This window comes from Talpa occidentalis, unplaced genomic scaffold, assembly GCF_014898055.3.
Source record: "Talpa occidentalis isolate TD23 unplaced genomic scaffold, MPIMG_talOcc4v2.1 talOcc4.14, whole genome shotgun sequence".
Taxonomy (NCBI): domain Eukaryota; kingdom Metazoa; phylum Chordata; class Mammalia; order Eulipotyphla; family Talpidae; genus Talpa; species Talpa occidentalis.
The window spans coordinates 81,127,389-81,143,786 of NW_023601433.1; the positions used below are offsets into that span (position 1 = coordinate 81,127,389).

At 48.9% G+C, this 16,398-nt stretch overlaps 1 protein-coding gene across 2 annotated transcripts in view; it reads left to right on the top strand.

Annotated features, from left to right (window-relative positions):
• The window catches only part of NOS1 (nitric oxide synthase 1), a 125,424-nt gene that overhangs the window by 104,474 nt on the left and 4,552 nt on the right, over window positions 1–16,398 (top strand). For both annotated transcript variants that reach the window (XM_037511093.2, XM_037511092.2), the window contains 8 exons: window positions 2,366–2,540; window positions 4,884–5,022; window positions 5,427–5,505; window positions 11,453–11,646; window positions 13,299–13,468; window positions 14,150–14,360; window positions 15,000–15,087; window positions 16,254–16,375. In XM_037511093.2, the coding sequence (XP_037366990.1) occupies window positions 2,366–2,540; window positions 4,884–5,022; window positions 5,427–5,505; window positions 11,453–11,646; window positions 13,299–13,468; window positions 14,150–14,360; window positions 15,000–15,087; window positions 16,254–16,375 (1,178 nt within the window). The remainder of the gene's footprint in view (window positions 1–2,365; window positions 2,541–4,883; window positions 5,023–5,426; window positions 5,506–11,452; window positions 11,647–13,298; window positions 13,469–14,149; window positions 14,361–14,999; window positions 15,088–16,253; window positions 16,376–16,398) is intronic.

A 16,398-nucleotide genomic window follows, 5' to 3' on the forward strand; every position in this document is an offset into this window, starting at 1 on the left:
TCTTCATAATAGCTTTTTGATAATTTCTTAACCATTATAATTTCTTCTTAGTATTACCTTTGATTTTCCTTCTTGGCCTACAAGCTAAAAATATTTATTATCTGGCCTCATATCTAATAAATTTGTCAGCTCCTCATTTGTAGGTTTCATAGCAGAATTTTTAAATCCTAAGGTAAAGGTTTTGATGGAAATGTGAGGCTAGGAAGTAACCATAATACAGATTTTAGGTGCTTTGGGAAGCATGTCAATGAATTAATCACCCGAACCAACTGTTAGTTAACACAAATTACACACAAGTTAAACAGTGCTCATTAGCTTCTTAGTAAATAACAGTACCCATGGTCATCAGATATGGCAGACAAATATTGGCAGTCTGGGGAACATGCCTTAACCACAAGACATTACCAGTACTAGGAGCTTCCAAATTCATGTGAGACTAAGTTTTAGAGGAATGGCTTGGGGCAGAAGGGCACCTTCTTGGCACCCCAACCTATCTACCTGTCAGGCCCACAGCCCTGTGATGAAAAGGTGAGGTATCCAGCCCCAGGAAGAGCATGAGTAAAGGTGTGGTGGGGAATGCACTGCCTGAGCCCACATGCTTCCATTGGAAAGGCTTTAGAACCTCAGGAAAAGGAAGGCAGGAAGAGATGAGGACACGTGGATGTGGGTTTGAAAGGTGTACATATTAATCTGTTAGGCCTTCATTTGAACTGCGAGATGCCTGGGTCCATCTCAAGTTCATTCTCCAGCGATGAAAAGCCACTTCCCAGCTTTCCCCATCTCCATCTCAGGCGTTCACCATCTTGGCCCCTCCCCCTGTAAAAGAGACTCAGGAGCAGAGTCAGACCCTGTGTGGACAAGGATAAACAGTTCCACTCCCTGGCTTGTCTGAGATGAGTCTGCAGCAGAATATTCTGGCCTGGGGAAGAAGGGGGAATGGAGTGTTTTTGTCCCAACTGTTAACCCATTGCTCCAGAATAGATGGAGTGAAGACCTAGAGCCGGGACCAAGCCCTGACAGTGTGACATGCAGTGTAGGTCAGAGGGGCCTCCCTGCTGGTGCAAGGAATTAAGTCTCAGCACTATCAAGCTATCAGTAGCCACTGTACCACAAGTTCGATCCCCAGCCAGGGAGCTGACCCACATGGCGCAGCAGATCTCTCCTGTCTCACCTGCTGCTCCCCTCAGCAGTGTATTTCAGTGTATCTGCCTGTTCTGCTCCCCACTCTGTCTCTGGTGAATCCTCTGATAGCCCTCCATATCTCTGGCCTACACCCCACCTCTTGTATGCATAAATAAATAAAATAAATTTTAAAAAAATACAGAGTAGGACAGAAAACTAGCAGGAAGGGCAATGTGGAACACAGCCCTCCACTTCCCCACCTCAAAAGAGAAAAATCTCATTAACCTGATCCCCAGTGATTCAAGTACCCACATTTTCTTGGTGGAAATCTGTGCAAAGAAGGTTTGTGAAGCAAATTAATTTCACAGGCATGGCAGGGGGCAGAGCCAGCATGTTTATCCACCTTTCACCCCTTTCAGATGAACCTGTTGACACACCAGCCCTCAATGTGCTAAAGACAAGTCCTCCTGATCTCATTCATTCATGCAGGTCTCCAAGGACTGCTCTGCTACAGTCTTCATTATCTTTGTACTTAAGACTAATCTAGCTGTGTCCCTTGTAGGATTGAAGCCTCCAGCAACAGCCTCATTTCTGTAGTTAGTCCAGCTTAGAGATGCACAGGAAACAGTCAACTGGCTTGGGTTTTTATCCCCTTAGGGCCAATCGGGAATTTCCAACTAAGATGGTAATGCCTAGTAGAGAACCAGGAGGAAGGGAGAGAAGGCTTGGGGGGGGGGGGCATATGTTTAAAGGATGTCCCTCCACATATGGGCTTGGGATAGCCTCACTACTATGGGCTAAATACAGTCCTTCTGGAGATACCAGATGGATCAGCCTGTCAGCTGGCCATAAATACTACAGACTGGGGACATTGAAAGAGATGTTTTTTTCTCATGGTCTGGAAGCTAGAGGTCCAAGATCAGGGTGCCAGTGGGATTGTTTCTGTCTTCCTGGCTTGCACAGGACTACCTTCTCACTGTGTACTCACACTGTCCTCTATGCACATGCACAGGTAGGAAAGGGAGTCTCCTCCTTATAAAGACCCCAGTCCTACCCAGCTAGGGTCCTGCCTTTATGACCTCATTTAACCTTAAAGACCCTATCTCCAAATCCACTTACACTGGGGGGTTAGGGCTTCAACCTATAGACTTGGAAAAGATGTGATTCAGTCCATGACACCATGACACCACCACCCCCACCTCCATGGTTCCCTGGCATGGAGCTTCTGTTGTTTCCTCATCAGGTTCTCAGTGTTTGGTCTTGGCTCACGGGCATATCCTCACTTCTGCGCCTTTGGACATGCCGTGGACACTCTCCTGGAAGAGCTGGGAGGAGAGAGGATCCTGAAGATGAGGGAGGGGGATGAGCTCTGTGGGCAAGAAGAGGCTTTCAGGACCTGGGCCAAGAAGGTCTTCAAGGTAACTGCCTGCCAGGATCTCAGAGAACAGGAGAAGTAATGCCCTTCCACCATTGCCCCCCAAAATGGAGTACTGAACCATCAGAAATAGAGGAAACTTGAGAGAACTCCTGGTAGTCTCCCATGTAACCAGCCAGGACACAATTAAACAACCCAGATGAGTTTGGGTGTTCTTAAAGCATACATTTTCCACCCAGAATCTAACCTCCTGCATTATGGGTAAGGATATGGTCTATAACTATAGTCTTGAAATTTTGGGACTGCGAGAAACCCATCCCTCACTCACATCTGGTAGATAAATACCCCACAACAGAGTTGAATAACCAACCCTGGGGGCCATGACCCAACCTGGGCCTCAGCTTTTGTCTGCCTTGTCTACCAATTTGTCTCCTCAGCAAGCTTATTCCTCTGTGAGATATCCTCCCTGACCAATACAGGAGCCTCTAACCACATTTGGGCTATTTAAAATTGAAATGTAAACTAATTAAATGTGGTGAGTGGAGAAATAAAACGTGGCATGTGCCTACAGTGGAATACTATTCAGCAGTAAAAAGGAATGAAGTGCTGCTACATGTTGCAACGTGGATGAAAAATTCTGAGTGACAGAGCCAGACACGGAAGACCACCTGTCATAGGACTCCATTTCTGTGAAACATCCAGAACAGACCAATGTATAGAGACAGAAAGTAGATCTGTGGTTGCCTGTGGTTCAGGAGAATGAAAAACGGATATCTGCTAATGGGTACTCAGTTTCTTTAGGAATGACGAAAACTTTCTGAAATGGGTTAGTGGTGGCGGTTACACAACCTTTAAATATCCTAAAAAACACTGAATTATACCTTTTCAGTTGGATTTTATATTAATTCTCCTTATGTATATAAATATAAAATGCTTAAATTTTAAAAATGATTCAGCTAATATTCAAAATTGTCCATGAATTAAGACTTTCATTCCTGGCTGCACAAGCCATATTTCACATGCTCAGTAGTCACAAGTAGCCCTGGGTTACCATTTTGGGCAGCATAGAACATTTCCATCAGGATAGAGCATCCTACTGGATTATTCCAGGTCTGTGGCTGCAGGAGAATATGTGGACAGTGACCTTCGATCTACATGTGGAACATGACTCCACTGACCATCCTGGGAAATACTAAAAACCAGTGACTATGGACCGAGCTCTGCCTGTCCCTTCTTCAGCCCTGGAATGCATTCTCATTGCAGCCCCCAGAGAAAAGGGACTAACTATGCAACCCACTGTCATTTAGTTGACACTTTTCATCTTACTTGCAAATACAGGTGGACTACAGAAGGGGAAACTGAGATCCGTGAGCCATAGGGACATCTGGATGGGGAGGCTGTGTCCATAAGCCTATTCCTGTTTTTCTTCTGGGACAGAGTAGAGATATGGGGGGTTTTTTTGTATCTCGATCTAACTGTTGGATCTTGACTTGAGTCATCCACCTTTGATTGAACATCCCAGAAGCAGAACTGTTATAAAACACCAGGCCTCTTAGCTATAACTCCACTGGCCTTCCACCCCACCCCCAGCCCTAGCAACCACTAATCTATTTTCTATTGCTATAATTTTGCCTCTCCTGGGTATTTCCAGGAGAGGAATAGAATCATACCTAGTCTTTTGGAACTAACTTCCTTTACTTTATTTAGCATGTTTTCCGGATTCGTCCGCACATAGCAGTACTTCATTCCTTTTTCATGGCCAAACAGTAGTCCACAGTGTGGATATACCACATTTTGTCTATCTACTCATCAACTAATAGACATTTCAGTTGTCTTAAAATCAAGATGAGGTCAAAAATGATAAGATCTACCCTTGAAAACCTTTAGCTTGTTCATGCCTTTCATCTCAAAAAGTAATTCTGAACAGAAATCTACAGGATCACTAAAGTTAAAGAACTTACGAACTTGCAAAAAGTAACAGGAAACAAAGGAAAATGTATATGCAGCTATCCACATTTGACATATTTTACATTTAATATAATTTTTAAAGCCTTTAGAGGAAGATGGATAGGAAATTCTAAGTTGTTTACTGTCTTTTTTAATGTTAAGCTTCTGTACATGTTGGTTTTAGAAATAAAGGGCCCAGAGTTACCTATTACATAGAGGTGAGGTTCTAAAGTCAATAATAAATATGATGTGTCTCACACATTGAAGGCACTCAGAAAAATAGGATGGGTGAACAGATGGATTAATAGGTGAAATGATGGATGAGTGGATGGTAGATGGGTGGGTGGGTGGGTGGAGAGATGCCTCCTATGACTTGGAGCTTTTGGAGAGGAATCCCTCTTGGCTCAAGGGGTCCCTGAATGCCCCGTGTGTGCCACAGGCAGCCTGTGATGTGTTCTGCGTGGGAGACGATGTCAATATTGAAAAAGCGAACAATTCCCTCATCAGCAATGACCGCAGCTGGAAGAGGAACAAGTTCCGCCTCACCTATGTGGCCGAAGCTCCAGAACTTACACAAGGTACTTCTCACCACCCTCCTGGGGAGGCGTTCATGATGCTGGGGGGGAAAAAGGAGCTCTCCCCTCCAAAAGGTGCTTAGAGAGGTGGGTCTATGGCTTTGATCTCCCTTTAGCATAGTCCCCCCAAAGTAGACAAAGCGTTACTGCCCCATGCCCAGTAACGCACACGCTCAGACCTTTCTCTTTGCAGTAGTGTGCCATGGGACCATCACCAGCTTCTTCTCAACTAAGTTCAACCAGATTTGCTTTTTGTTCTGCACTATCCACAGCCACCTCAGCTGGCCTCACCAGTGCATGCCTGGCCTCAGCTCCTTGATCTCTTCACTTCACCCCATGAAGTGAAGGTCATTGGAAGCTGGAGATTTTATACTGACAACTGTTGTTGTTCTCTGCCCCCCCCCCAGGTCTGTCCAATGTCCACAAAAAGCGAGTCTCAGCCGCTCGACTCCTCAGCCGTCAAAACCTTCAGAGCCCTAACTCCAGGTAGGAACACCTTTGTTTCTCAGGGTTACCCACCGCTGCCACAACAACAAGGGAGGAGACTGGTGACTCCCAGAACCGGCTGCCATTTCCCAGCCACTCCAAAGGCCGTAAAGACCCCGGCTGCTCTGTGGTCTCCCGCTGTCCTTTGTCAAGGTCCCACCTGCAGGGACAGGAAAAGGAGACAATGATGATGGGTATGCAAAGAGCAAAGTGGAAGGTTTTGTGAGGCCTTCTGAATGTAGACCCACCCCTGTAGACCTGCCAGTGTTCACTGCACCTTCATCAGAGGTCACTTTGTCCAGGCGTTTCCTCACTGCAGATGGTTCTGTGTGAAGTGCTGAGAAGTTTCTGCCCGCATTCTGCTTACATTCCTGTGGGATGACAGGTTCATTACCCCAAGACAGCCTGTTCTGTTTTGTAAGTCCGGATTGTTAGAAATGATCTTACTGTTGCTTATAACCAAAGTATATCTTCCTAGCACTTCATATGAATCCTAATTACACTCTAGTAACACCCAAAACAAATTCAGTTCTTCCAAAAGAGACAGCTTCAAATAGCCAAGGACGTTGGCCGATATCTCCTGGGTTCTAGGTTCTTCAAAACAGGCTTCCTAGCTGCTGTAGCTAAAGGGAACACACTCTCCTGCTGGAAATGTCACTCTCAGACCTGGCTACAGTGCAGAGGAGTACAGTGAGGCTGTGATGATTGTCCGAACAGGACATGAACAGGACATGATGCCAACCGAGATCGCAGATGCGGTTCTGTCTCCTGTGCTGTCCCATTGAGGTCCTTGCTGTTCTTAGACATCACGTCTTTCCAAAATGATCAGGCCAGGCCTGCTTATATAAGTAACTTTATTATCCCTAGTGAAGTCCTTTGCATTGGTCCCTACTGAATAAAATCTTTCACTTTGCAGTTACAGCTCATGAAAATCTTTTAAAATCTTGATTTGTGGCATGACATAGCACAAAGAGTAGGCTCTCAAGCGTGACACCCCTGAGTTCTGACCCCAGCTCTGCCCCGCACCAGCAGTGGAACCTTGGGCAAGTCCCTGCTCAGGTTCTTTAAGCCCCTGTCTCCTTGCCTAATATGACAACAGTCACTGTAAACACTGTTAATGTTTATCTAGAGCTTTCTATGGGCCAACCACTGTTTTGAGTCCTGTCTGTGCAGGATCTGTCATCATTCTGACTCACCCAGGAAGTAGGAACCATTATCCTCATTTTGAGTATGAGAATTGACAATTAGAAAATTCTAGTGACTTTTTCAAGGTCACACCAACCGGTTCTTTGACTGCGAAGTCACTAGGCCAAATGGCTGACCGCATGACTTCAACAGCACCGCAAGGCTGCTGTGGGTTTCAAGATGACATTCACGAAGCAAGTAGCATGTCATCCATCCCCATCAGTGACTTGTCCACCCCAGCATACACTTGTACATTTAGTATGGCTGCTTTCCACATGGACTTCAAACCTGATGAGCATAACCAGCAGGACAGATCCCTGGATGCCCTCACACTCTCTCTATTCAATCCTCAGACACTAAAGAAATGGGCTGGGCAGTGAATCCATTTAAATAATTTGTTAAGTGCAACATTCAGAGGATAACGCTCCCTGACATGAGAGGCACTCTTTATTTTTCCTGCTATGGAAATGACATGAGTAGCATTAGAAAAAAAGGACTAAGAATCTACTGGAATTTTCTTTCAGCAACAAACGATGAAAGCCCAGATCACAAATCTACTCCCTAAGCTATAGTACAGAAAAAACACGGTCATTTACAAATGTTTTGATGCTAAGTTGGACCAAGCCCCAGAATAACCCTCACCCACCTCCAGAAAGGGCAACTGAACTCTATGCTGAGTGACTTACAAGGGAATATTTCAACAAGGCTAGGAACTAAAAGATAGCATTAAAATCAGTTATGGATTAGTGCAGAAAGAATCAAATTGGCTAGGTGTTTATCTCTGAAAGCATTGCCTCCTATTTCAGGATTAAGACCATTTCCAGCTTTATGTGTTTCATTTTTTCAGAGAAAGGATAATGAGTTGAAAAAGCATGAAACTCTCTCCTATCTTCTCCTGCCCAAGGCCAAAGTCAGACTGTTTGGCCCAGGAGATCAGAAGCATGGTGTCACAACTGCCTCCCCCCTTAATTGCAAGCAAAGTGCTTAAGAGGAAGTAAATAGCCTTTTGAGGGTGATCTTTGCAAATATAAATATATAACTGATAACTTCAGTTACTGGCTGGGTAAGAAATAATTTCTGCATATGCCAATTAGCAACCAGTGCAGAAGGGGATGCTAAGGGGTGTGGTATAGAAGTCAGAAGGAGGAGGGGAAATACAGACTTGAAATTGGCAGGTAAGAATGAGGAGGAACATGTGGAAAGAGAATGGCAGACGCCTCGGTACATAGCAGCCAGGCTGGGATGTCCTAGAGAGTGGGGGAGAAGGGGGGACCTTCAACGGGGAACTCCTTTTGGAGACCATGATACATTATACTGTTATACATCTCCTCTCCGATAAAATTGCTTCTCTCCAGCCCTTCTGCATTGAAACAGAGTCCATCAACATTTGACTCAAGGGTCCTCCTAGTCTCTCCCTCACTCTGTTCATCCACGGGCACCCTGGATTGTAAAGTATGCCTCAAACCTACCCCTGCCCCCTCTAGCAAAGCTAGGCTCACCCACTGGTCGGGGTCACCGCAACAGACGTCTCACTTGTCTTCTTGTTTCTTGGCTTTTCACGAAAAGGTCAGTTTTCTAAAACAGCCAGAGGAACCCTTCAAAAACACAAATGGAAGCATATCACACTCTCCAATGACTTCCCACTGGTTTGAAGGAAACTCGCTCTCTCCTCACAGTGACAGGTCATGCCAAGGCCTGTACCCTCCTTCTCCCCTGTGTTGACCTCTCTCCAAACACGCTCCCTTTCTTTCCTTTCCTCAAACTTGCCACACGTTTTCCTACCTCAGACCTTTGCATGTGCTCTCTCTTCTCAGGAACACTCTTCCCCAGATCTTTGCCTTCTGGCTCTTTATCACCCTCTGGATCTCAGTTCAAATGGCAAATCACAGAGGCCTCCCTGACTGTCCTATCTGATGATCACTTAGCCCCCAAGCCGTGACCAGCACCATCCACATAACCAACCCCATCTGCGAGCCTCCAAAGTTGCTTCTCAGTGAAATAGGGCACTTTGCTGTCTTTTCCCGTCACTCACACCAGTGCCTAGAACAGTGCCTGACACTCATTGTAAAGGTGTTGGATGAATGAACCTTGTAACTCAGAACTGCTCACAACTGACACTTTTCATTGAAGAGCGAACATTAATTATTTTTTTCACTTAATGCTAGGCATTAGCAAGCTGTTCTTTTATCGCGAAACTGTCATTGAACCTCAGCCAAGCAGACACATGTACGTGTGTGTTATGCTTCTGTATGTGGCTATAAATATATCAAAGTGGGGGATATTATGGGGGAGAAGGTGGAGGGAACCCTAATAACAGCTGACATCCTAGTGTCACCCTTTTTCCCTCCTTGAGTATGTATTTCTCAATGGCCCAAATGTGTCCCAAGCTTAAAAAAAAAGAGAACTTAGAAGATCCTAAAATACTTAGAAACCCCCAGCAGAACTGATATTTCAGATAATTGGTCTCCAGGCCGGTACTACTCAGGTGATCCGCTTCCCTGCAAAGCTTCGAGGTTCAACCCACCCAGGGGCCCAGGGGCCCCACAGTCATTCGGTGCTGGGGTTCTCAGCAAGCCCTGCCTGGTCAGCGCCTCGCAAAGTTCCCTTGGTTAAATTCGCAGCCAAGCCTGGGCCCACGTTCCAGCTAACCTGCCCGCTGCATCCCCTCCCTGCCCCTTATCTGCTTGGCCACATTCTGCGAGACTTTCAAGAGGACTTGGGGAAAGTGGCTGTGAGCGTGAGCCAGCTCAGCAAGTTCAGGTCCTCCGCATTTCTATTTTGTACCGGCCAAAAGAGCGAGCGGAGGCAAATATACTTCTGAAAGAAATCGTGATGATCTGGGAGAAAGTGGGAATTGATTTGCGGGCCTTTCAAAGGCTTCCTGTGGTTGACTCAGGAGGCACCCAGATTAGCGACCCCACAGCGCCCCCTGCTGGTTGTTGGCCTCTGCTGGGAGGGGGGTGGTAATGATGTCTCTGTGCTCCAGGAACCAGACAACCGGTGTGAGCTCAGAGCCGGCTCAGACATTCAGGAGACAAGATGAGTACCCAGAGAGGGCAGAATCTGCCCGGGGAGCAGAGTGGGACCCCAGACCCGAACACCGCCGCTCACAATCTCAGTCACCAAGTTCCTCACCATTCTAAGGATAGGGCGCCTTGCTTCAAGAAAATACTTGACACCCCAAAAAACAAATGTGCCAGCACAACTATTTTTAATAATGGTGGCTATTTGCAGCACAAAGAAGCTCTTGGTTGAGCCAAACACTCCTTTAAATAGCGAGTCCCATTGGTCTATTCAAGTATTGATTTACATACCCTGGAGGATGTAGAAACTTCCAGTGGAATAAATATCAAGTGTCCCTATCAACTGAACCAGTTGGCAATGAAGGAAAAGCAGATCCAGAAGCAGACGTAACTCCAAGAGTACAAAGGGTTCGATCCACTGAAGTGTGATCGGTCCCAAAGTTTTCAGGTCGTGCATCTTTGTGCTAAAACTTTTTTTTTTAAAGATTTATTTATTTATGCATACAAGAACTGGGGTACAGACCAGAGGTGCGGGGGGTGAGAGGATTCACCAGAGACAGAGCGGGGAACAGAGCAGGCAGACTGACGAAATACTCTGCTGAGGGGAGCAGCGGGCGAGTCAGGAGAGGTCTGCTGCACCATCTGGGTAGCTCCCTGGCCAGTAGGGGATCGAACTTATGCTGCAGATGCTGGGGATAGCTTCATAGGTTGTGTCTTAGCCCCTTGCGCCACCAGGGAGGCCCTGTGCTAAAACTTTTAAAAGGACCATCCCAAATAACTGAGATTCATATTCATATTCTGAGATTCACTCCTAAGCTATTCCTTTAACCCGGGCTTCCTACACTTGAAATACAAAAATCAGTGCAAAAGGGGTGACCCTACAGCCATAAACAAGTTTTTCTCCGGGTTCTCTTCTCAGATAGCTCAGTATTTTAACATCAGCATATTTGTAAATAAGAGCCCAAGCTTAAAGCCAAGTCCGCTTCCCTTTTCCATTCTACATGAGGACTTCTGGTTACAAAAAGGGAGCAGAGCTTGGGATTTCCTCGGAGCCATGGAATTTCACAAACTGGGGACACCACTCCTGCCTGTGGTCCCAACAGAGTAATGGTTGCTGAGAACCTGATTGGTGCTGAGAACAGTGCGTCCTGGCAGCTGATTAATCCTGGAAGTCCAGGGTTCCTTCATTCAGTAAATATTTCTTGAGCACCTACTATGTGCCATGCACTGTCCTAAGTGCCAGGAATAGGGCAGTGGACAGAAAAAGACAAACTCCTTGCCCTCTAGAGTTTCAGGGGCCTGGCAGGGGGCAGAGGGCAATAGAGATAGCAAAGTCAGCTCCCCTGGGGGCGTGATGATGGCAGGTGCGATGAACAAAAATCAAGCAGGGACAGGACCAGGGAAAAGCAGAGAGACCTGGGACTGAACACTGGGGTGCTCCCATGTGCAGTGTTAGGGGAAATGAGAAGGAACCAGCAAAGGAGGCTGAGCAGCAGCAGCGGAGAGATCAGGAGAGCTGGGTGCTAGCATCCAAGAGAAGAGAATTAAAGAAGCAGAAGTGAGTAGCCATGTCCAGTGCCACCCTGAGAGCCGGCTTTGCATTGGATTTGTAATGAGGAGCTCACAGGTGGCAGAAATCTGGTTGGCTTGGGGGAATTGCAGCCACAAGGGCAAAGGGGCAAAGAAAGCGGCCGGCAGCTGGTGGCCCTGCCCTGATTGTCCCCCGCCCTCCTCTCCAGCCGGTCCACCATCTTCGTGCGTCTCCACACCAATGGGAATCAGGAGCTGCTGTACCAGCCGGGGGACCACCTGGGCGTCTTCCCCGGCAACCACGAGGACCTGGTGAATGCCCTGATCGAGCGGCTGGAGGACGCACCCCCTGTCAACCAGCTGGTGAAAGTGGAGCTGCTGGAGGAGCGGAACACGGCTTTGGGTAACTACAGTGGGTCGGGCACCTCCCAGAGCCCTTGCTTCCCAGGGAGTTCCAGAGACAGTGGGTGTCCGGGGAAAAGGAGGTTCGGGCTTCTTCCCAATCACCAATCCAGGTGGGAGCATGGGTTTTTCCCCACCAGCTCATGAGTCTGCAGACACCCCCTTTCTCATGGCTGAACCGGTGTGGCCCAACCCGCTGAGCGAACATTGATGGGCCACCAGTGCAAGAGACGGGCTTCACCTTCCCGCATCGGCTAGAGGCGGGTTTAGAAGAGGCCACTTTGCTCTCTGCCTTCCTCGCCAGGGCCCCACCGTCCTCTGAGCAAACAGCCCCTGGCCTCTGCCCCTGCCTCCCCACTCCAAATCAGAAGTTTCCATGTGCAGCCCCAGCACCCCGCAGGGACTGAACCACATATCAGACCTCATTAGATCAAGGTCCAACCTGTTCTGCGACCATCCCTGACATGCCCACTGAAGAACTTGCAAAGGCAAACGGGCCTCAGTGCTTCATCTCAGTAGGTGCAGGCGAGCTCAAGGCTCTGGTAATAGGAACGTCAGGGGCCTTACCTGGTGGCTTGTGAGATGGTGACATATCACCTGTATAAAGGACGTCAAGTCAGGGAGGTAGTCAGAGCCCTGTGGAGAACCCTTAGGAAGGTACCACTTTGGAGAGACACACCTTCCATTAATAAATCCAGCCTCATCCTCTGTGTTGGAAGTTCTTTGATCTTGGGTTGAGCCCCTGATGAAGCCGCACCTTTCCTAGTCATCGCAGGGTCGTATTGTTCTTACAACAGTGTCCAGCAGATGGCAGCCTGGAGCAAAGGCGGCCATACTCCAGTTTGTTGGCTAGTCCGTTTGGGCTGGTCCTGACCCTCTCCCCTCTAAGGCCTGATGGAACAAGAGCATCGCGCTGAATCTCAAAGTTCTCTGGAGTGGTGGATGAAGGAGAGGCTTGTGTGCAGAGGCTAACTTGAATGAGAGCACAGAAGCAGCACCGTGAAGTACTGAGAACAAGCTTGGGAGCCATCCTGCCTCACTTCCCACTTATGAGCTGTGTGACTGTGGGCAAATTGCTTAACCTCACTGTACCTCCATTTTTCTCAGCCGCAAAAAGGATAGGATAATAATAGCCCCCGCTTCCTAGGATTGTAGTGAGGATTAAATGAATATAAATACATAGAAAATATGTCTAGGAGTATAAATACAGCAAATGTGAAGCACTGAGAATAGTCCTTGGTATGCAGAAAGTGCTAGGTAAGTGTTAGGCATGTTTGTAATTTTAAACACTAGAATCCCACTCAGAGGGGAGAGAGGCTGACACCACGAGAGGACAGATGGAGCCAAAATAGTCTCATAGCTCCCCCTCGGTTGGCGGCTCACTGTGTAGAAAGCTAGGAGACTCGTGCTATTTTAATTTCTGTTTGTTTTTTAATTTTTGGACTAATTTGCTCAGTTGATTTTGGATATGCTCCTTGCACACAGGAAGTAGTGACACAGTCCCTGGGTGCCCAGGTGTAGATGCAGGTCATGAAAGATGGACCCCAAAGGGCTTCTTGTTTCTGGGGCGAACCTGCTCCCTGGCCCTATCCTCTTCCCTCGGGGCTCAGACTCTTCCCACCACCACCCTTCACCCCCCTTGTGCCTCTACAGGAGTAATCAGTAACTGGACGGATGAGCACCGCCTCCCTCCCTGCACCATCTTCCAGGCCTTCAAGTACTACCTAGACATCACCACACCGCCAACGCCCCTGCAGCTGCAGCAGTTTGCCTCCCTGGCCACCAGCGAGAAAGAGAAGCAGCGTCTACTGGTCCTTAGCAAGGTGGGTTGGTGGCCTGGAACACCCAGGGGGCACTTTCCTAGTCATCGCAGAGTTGTGCTGTTCTTACAACAGTGTCCAGCAGATGGCAGCCTGGAATAAAGGCAGCCATATTCCAGTTTGTTGGCTAGTCCGTTTGGGCTGGTCCTGACCATCTCCCCTCGAAGGCCCGCTGAATCTCAAAGTTCTCAGGTACGGTGGAAATAGATATTCTGACTCTTTTCCTCTGCACTTCAGAACCTTTGAACTTCCATTAGTTCTGGCTCCCCTCATGCTTAGAAGAAAAGGAGAGACTCCCTGGGCACACTGCCTTAAAGATAAACCTTTTCTGACTCAGGAGCTGAGGTATAGGAGGCTGATGGTCAAGTGAGCCAAACAAACACAGCACCTGCCTCCCTTCCTTACAAACCAAGCTTGCCCCCAAGCTGCAGCAGAGCCTTACTCAGTAAGAAGCTGACCCAGGAAGACCTCCTAGGCTTCTCCAAGCAGGGCCCCATGCCTCCTCTATGAGATAGGGACCACAATAATACTTATTCCATAGCTCCTGGCAGGAATTAAAACCTGGCCCAGATTCCTCACACTGTGAGTGTTCTCGGTGATGATTTTTATTTGACTCCCAAAGTCCTGATTGGAAGTGGCCCCAGAGCCAGGTGCGAGTTTTCCTCTGTCCTCTTGTTGGCGCAGGGTTTGCAGGAGTACGAGGAATGGAAATGGGGCAAGAACCCCACCATCGTGGAGGTGCTGGAGGAGTTCCCATCCATCCAGATGCCTGCCACACTGCTGCTGACCCAGCTGTCCCTGCTGCAACCTCGCTACTATTCCATCAGCTCCTCCCCAGACATGTACCCCGACGAGGTGCACCTGACCGTGGCCATTGTCTCCTACCGCACCGGAGGTGGGTAGAGGCACCGGGAGAGCCCCCTTAGGTCTTCATCCCCCACCACCTGGACCTCTGCCATCTGCTGAAATCCCAAATCCCCAAAAGCCAGGAAGCCAGAGAAGCAGAGCAAACCCCGGGCAGAAGTAGGAAGGATACAAGATGTGCCTTTGAGAGCCCCCTCTGCTAACAAAGCCTGATACCCCATTTTGCTCCCCTCATCCCCTCACACCCTCAAGGCAGCAGCTAGAACAAGCACATACCACGTCCTCCCTCCAAGGATGATATCCAGCAGCTTGTGGGCCAATCAGCTACCCCGACCTCTGCTTCCGTATTTCTCCCTCTCTGATAAAGCAGTTAAAATGCACCCGAGGGCACAGAGACTGGGGCCCGGTAGCCCATGAAAGCACCCTGACTGAGGCGCACGCTGACCATCCCGTCGGTGGGCAGGATGTGAGTCTGACCCAGCAGAAGCCCAGGCAGCTGCTCAGCTGGGAGCTCAGCCAAGCTGGGCCCTTTCTCCTCCCCGTCCAGAGGAGCTTCAGGACAGAGATTGGCCTGGGGCTGTGAGCCTCCTGCTCTAGTGGGGAAGGGAGGCCAGTGCTGTGGCGGCCCGGGTGCAATGGGCGACTCTGACCACCTCCCTCATCCTGCTAGATGGAGAAGGACCAGTCCACCACGGCGTGTGCTCCTCCTGGCTCAACCGCATCCAGGCTGACGAGGGTGTACCCTGCTTCGTGCGAGGGTGAGTGCAAATGAAGACAAATGAGCAGTCGCCCCACATCTGCTTGCAGAGGTCATGAGGTGGGGTGGGGCGCAGTCTGAAGGGTTCTAGAGAAATGGCTGAGTCAGAGGGCATTGAGATCACCATCCTGGCTCCCCGCAACGTGTCAGGGGAGCGGGGTCTCGGGGGCACAGCAGCAGTGAGCGAGCCAGAGCCAGAGCCCGGCCAGGCAGCAGTCACCAAGTGCATGTCCTGCACTAGACTCTAGAGGCCGGAACCACGTAAGAACCAGACAGAGGGTCTCCAGCTATCCTCGGTGTCCCCAGTTTCTTAGAGTCAGGGCAGATCCCTCACACCCCCATCCATCAGAGCTTTTCTTCCCGCCTGTAGTTCACAATACTGTGTTGTGCACTCACATGTTAACTGTTCTTAGCAGCATCACCCAAATAAAAATATAATTGAATATATGATAAACAGGGATGAGAGCTGACATAGGCCCACAGGAGGTATCTGCTTTATGAGCCAGTACTTTCGCCTGAATGGTGGCTTGGCCAACCTTTTCTGTCAACTGTCAAGAGTAGATCTTTATGGGATAACCCTGTACCATAGGCATCAGAATCCCCAGAAAGCCCCTAAAATGCTATTCTGAGCCCAGACTCCCTGCGCTATGCAGGCATCTGCACCCTTCTCATACTCCTGTATACCCTGACCCCTCGTGGGTGATTAAATCATTGTTCTCAACCTGGGGTGATTTTGACCCCCAGGTAGTTGTCAATGTCATTTTTGACTGTCACAGCTGGTGGTTAGAAGCTGGGGTGCTGCTCAGTACCCCATGGTGCACAGGCCAGCACCCCTAAGGGAGAAAGATGCAGCTCCTCCCACCCCCCCCCCAACGGGTGTCACAGTGCTGAGGAAGGGAGACCCTGGCCTCAGTCAGTCCCTCTGCCTTTGTGGCTCAGCTCAGCAATGAGGGAAACTGGGAAATGGAGTCATAGCTAGACCCTGAGGACCTCCTGCCTTTGAAGCTCCCCAAATCTATGGAACCCACCCCCCTCACAGTGTTGCCTGGCACCAGCTGAAATGCCACAGTCCCACTGTATTTCAGCCCAAGATGGCCACATGGCCTAAGGCTGTTGTTGAACAGCGAGGAACTCAGCAAGCCTTGTGACTCTCTCTTCCTGGTCTAGAGCGCCCAGCTTCCGTCTGCCCCGAAACCCCCAAGTGCCGTGCATCCTGGTTGGCCCGGGTACTGGCATTGCCCCTTTCCGAAGCTTCTGGCAGCAGCGGCAATTTGATATCCAACACAAAGGTGGGTCGCAGCCCCACAGCCAC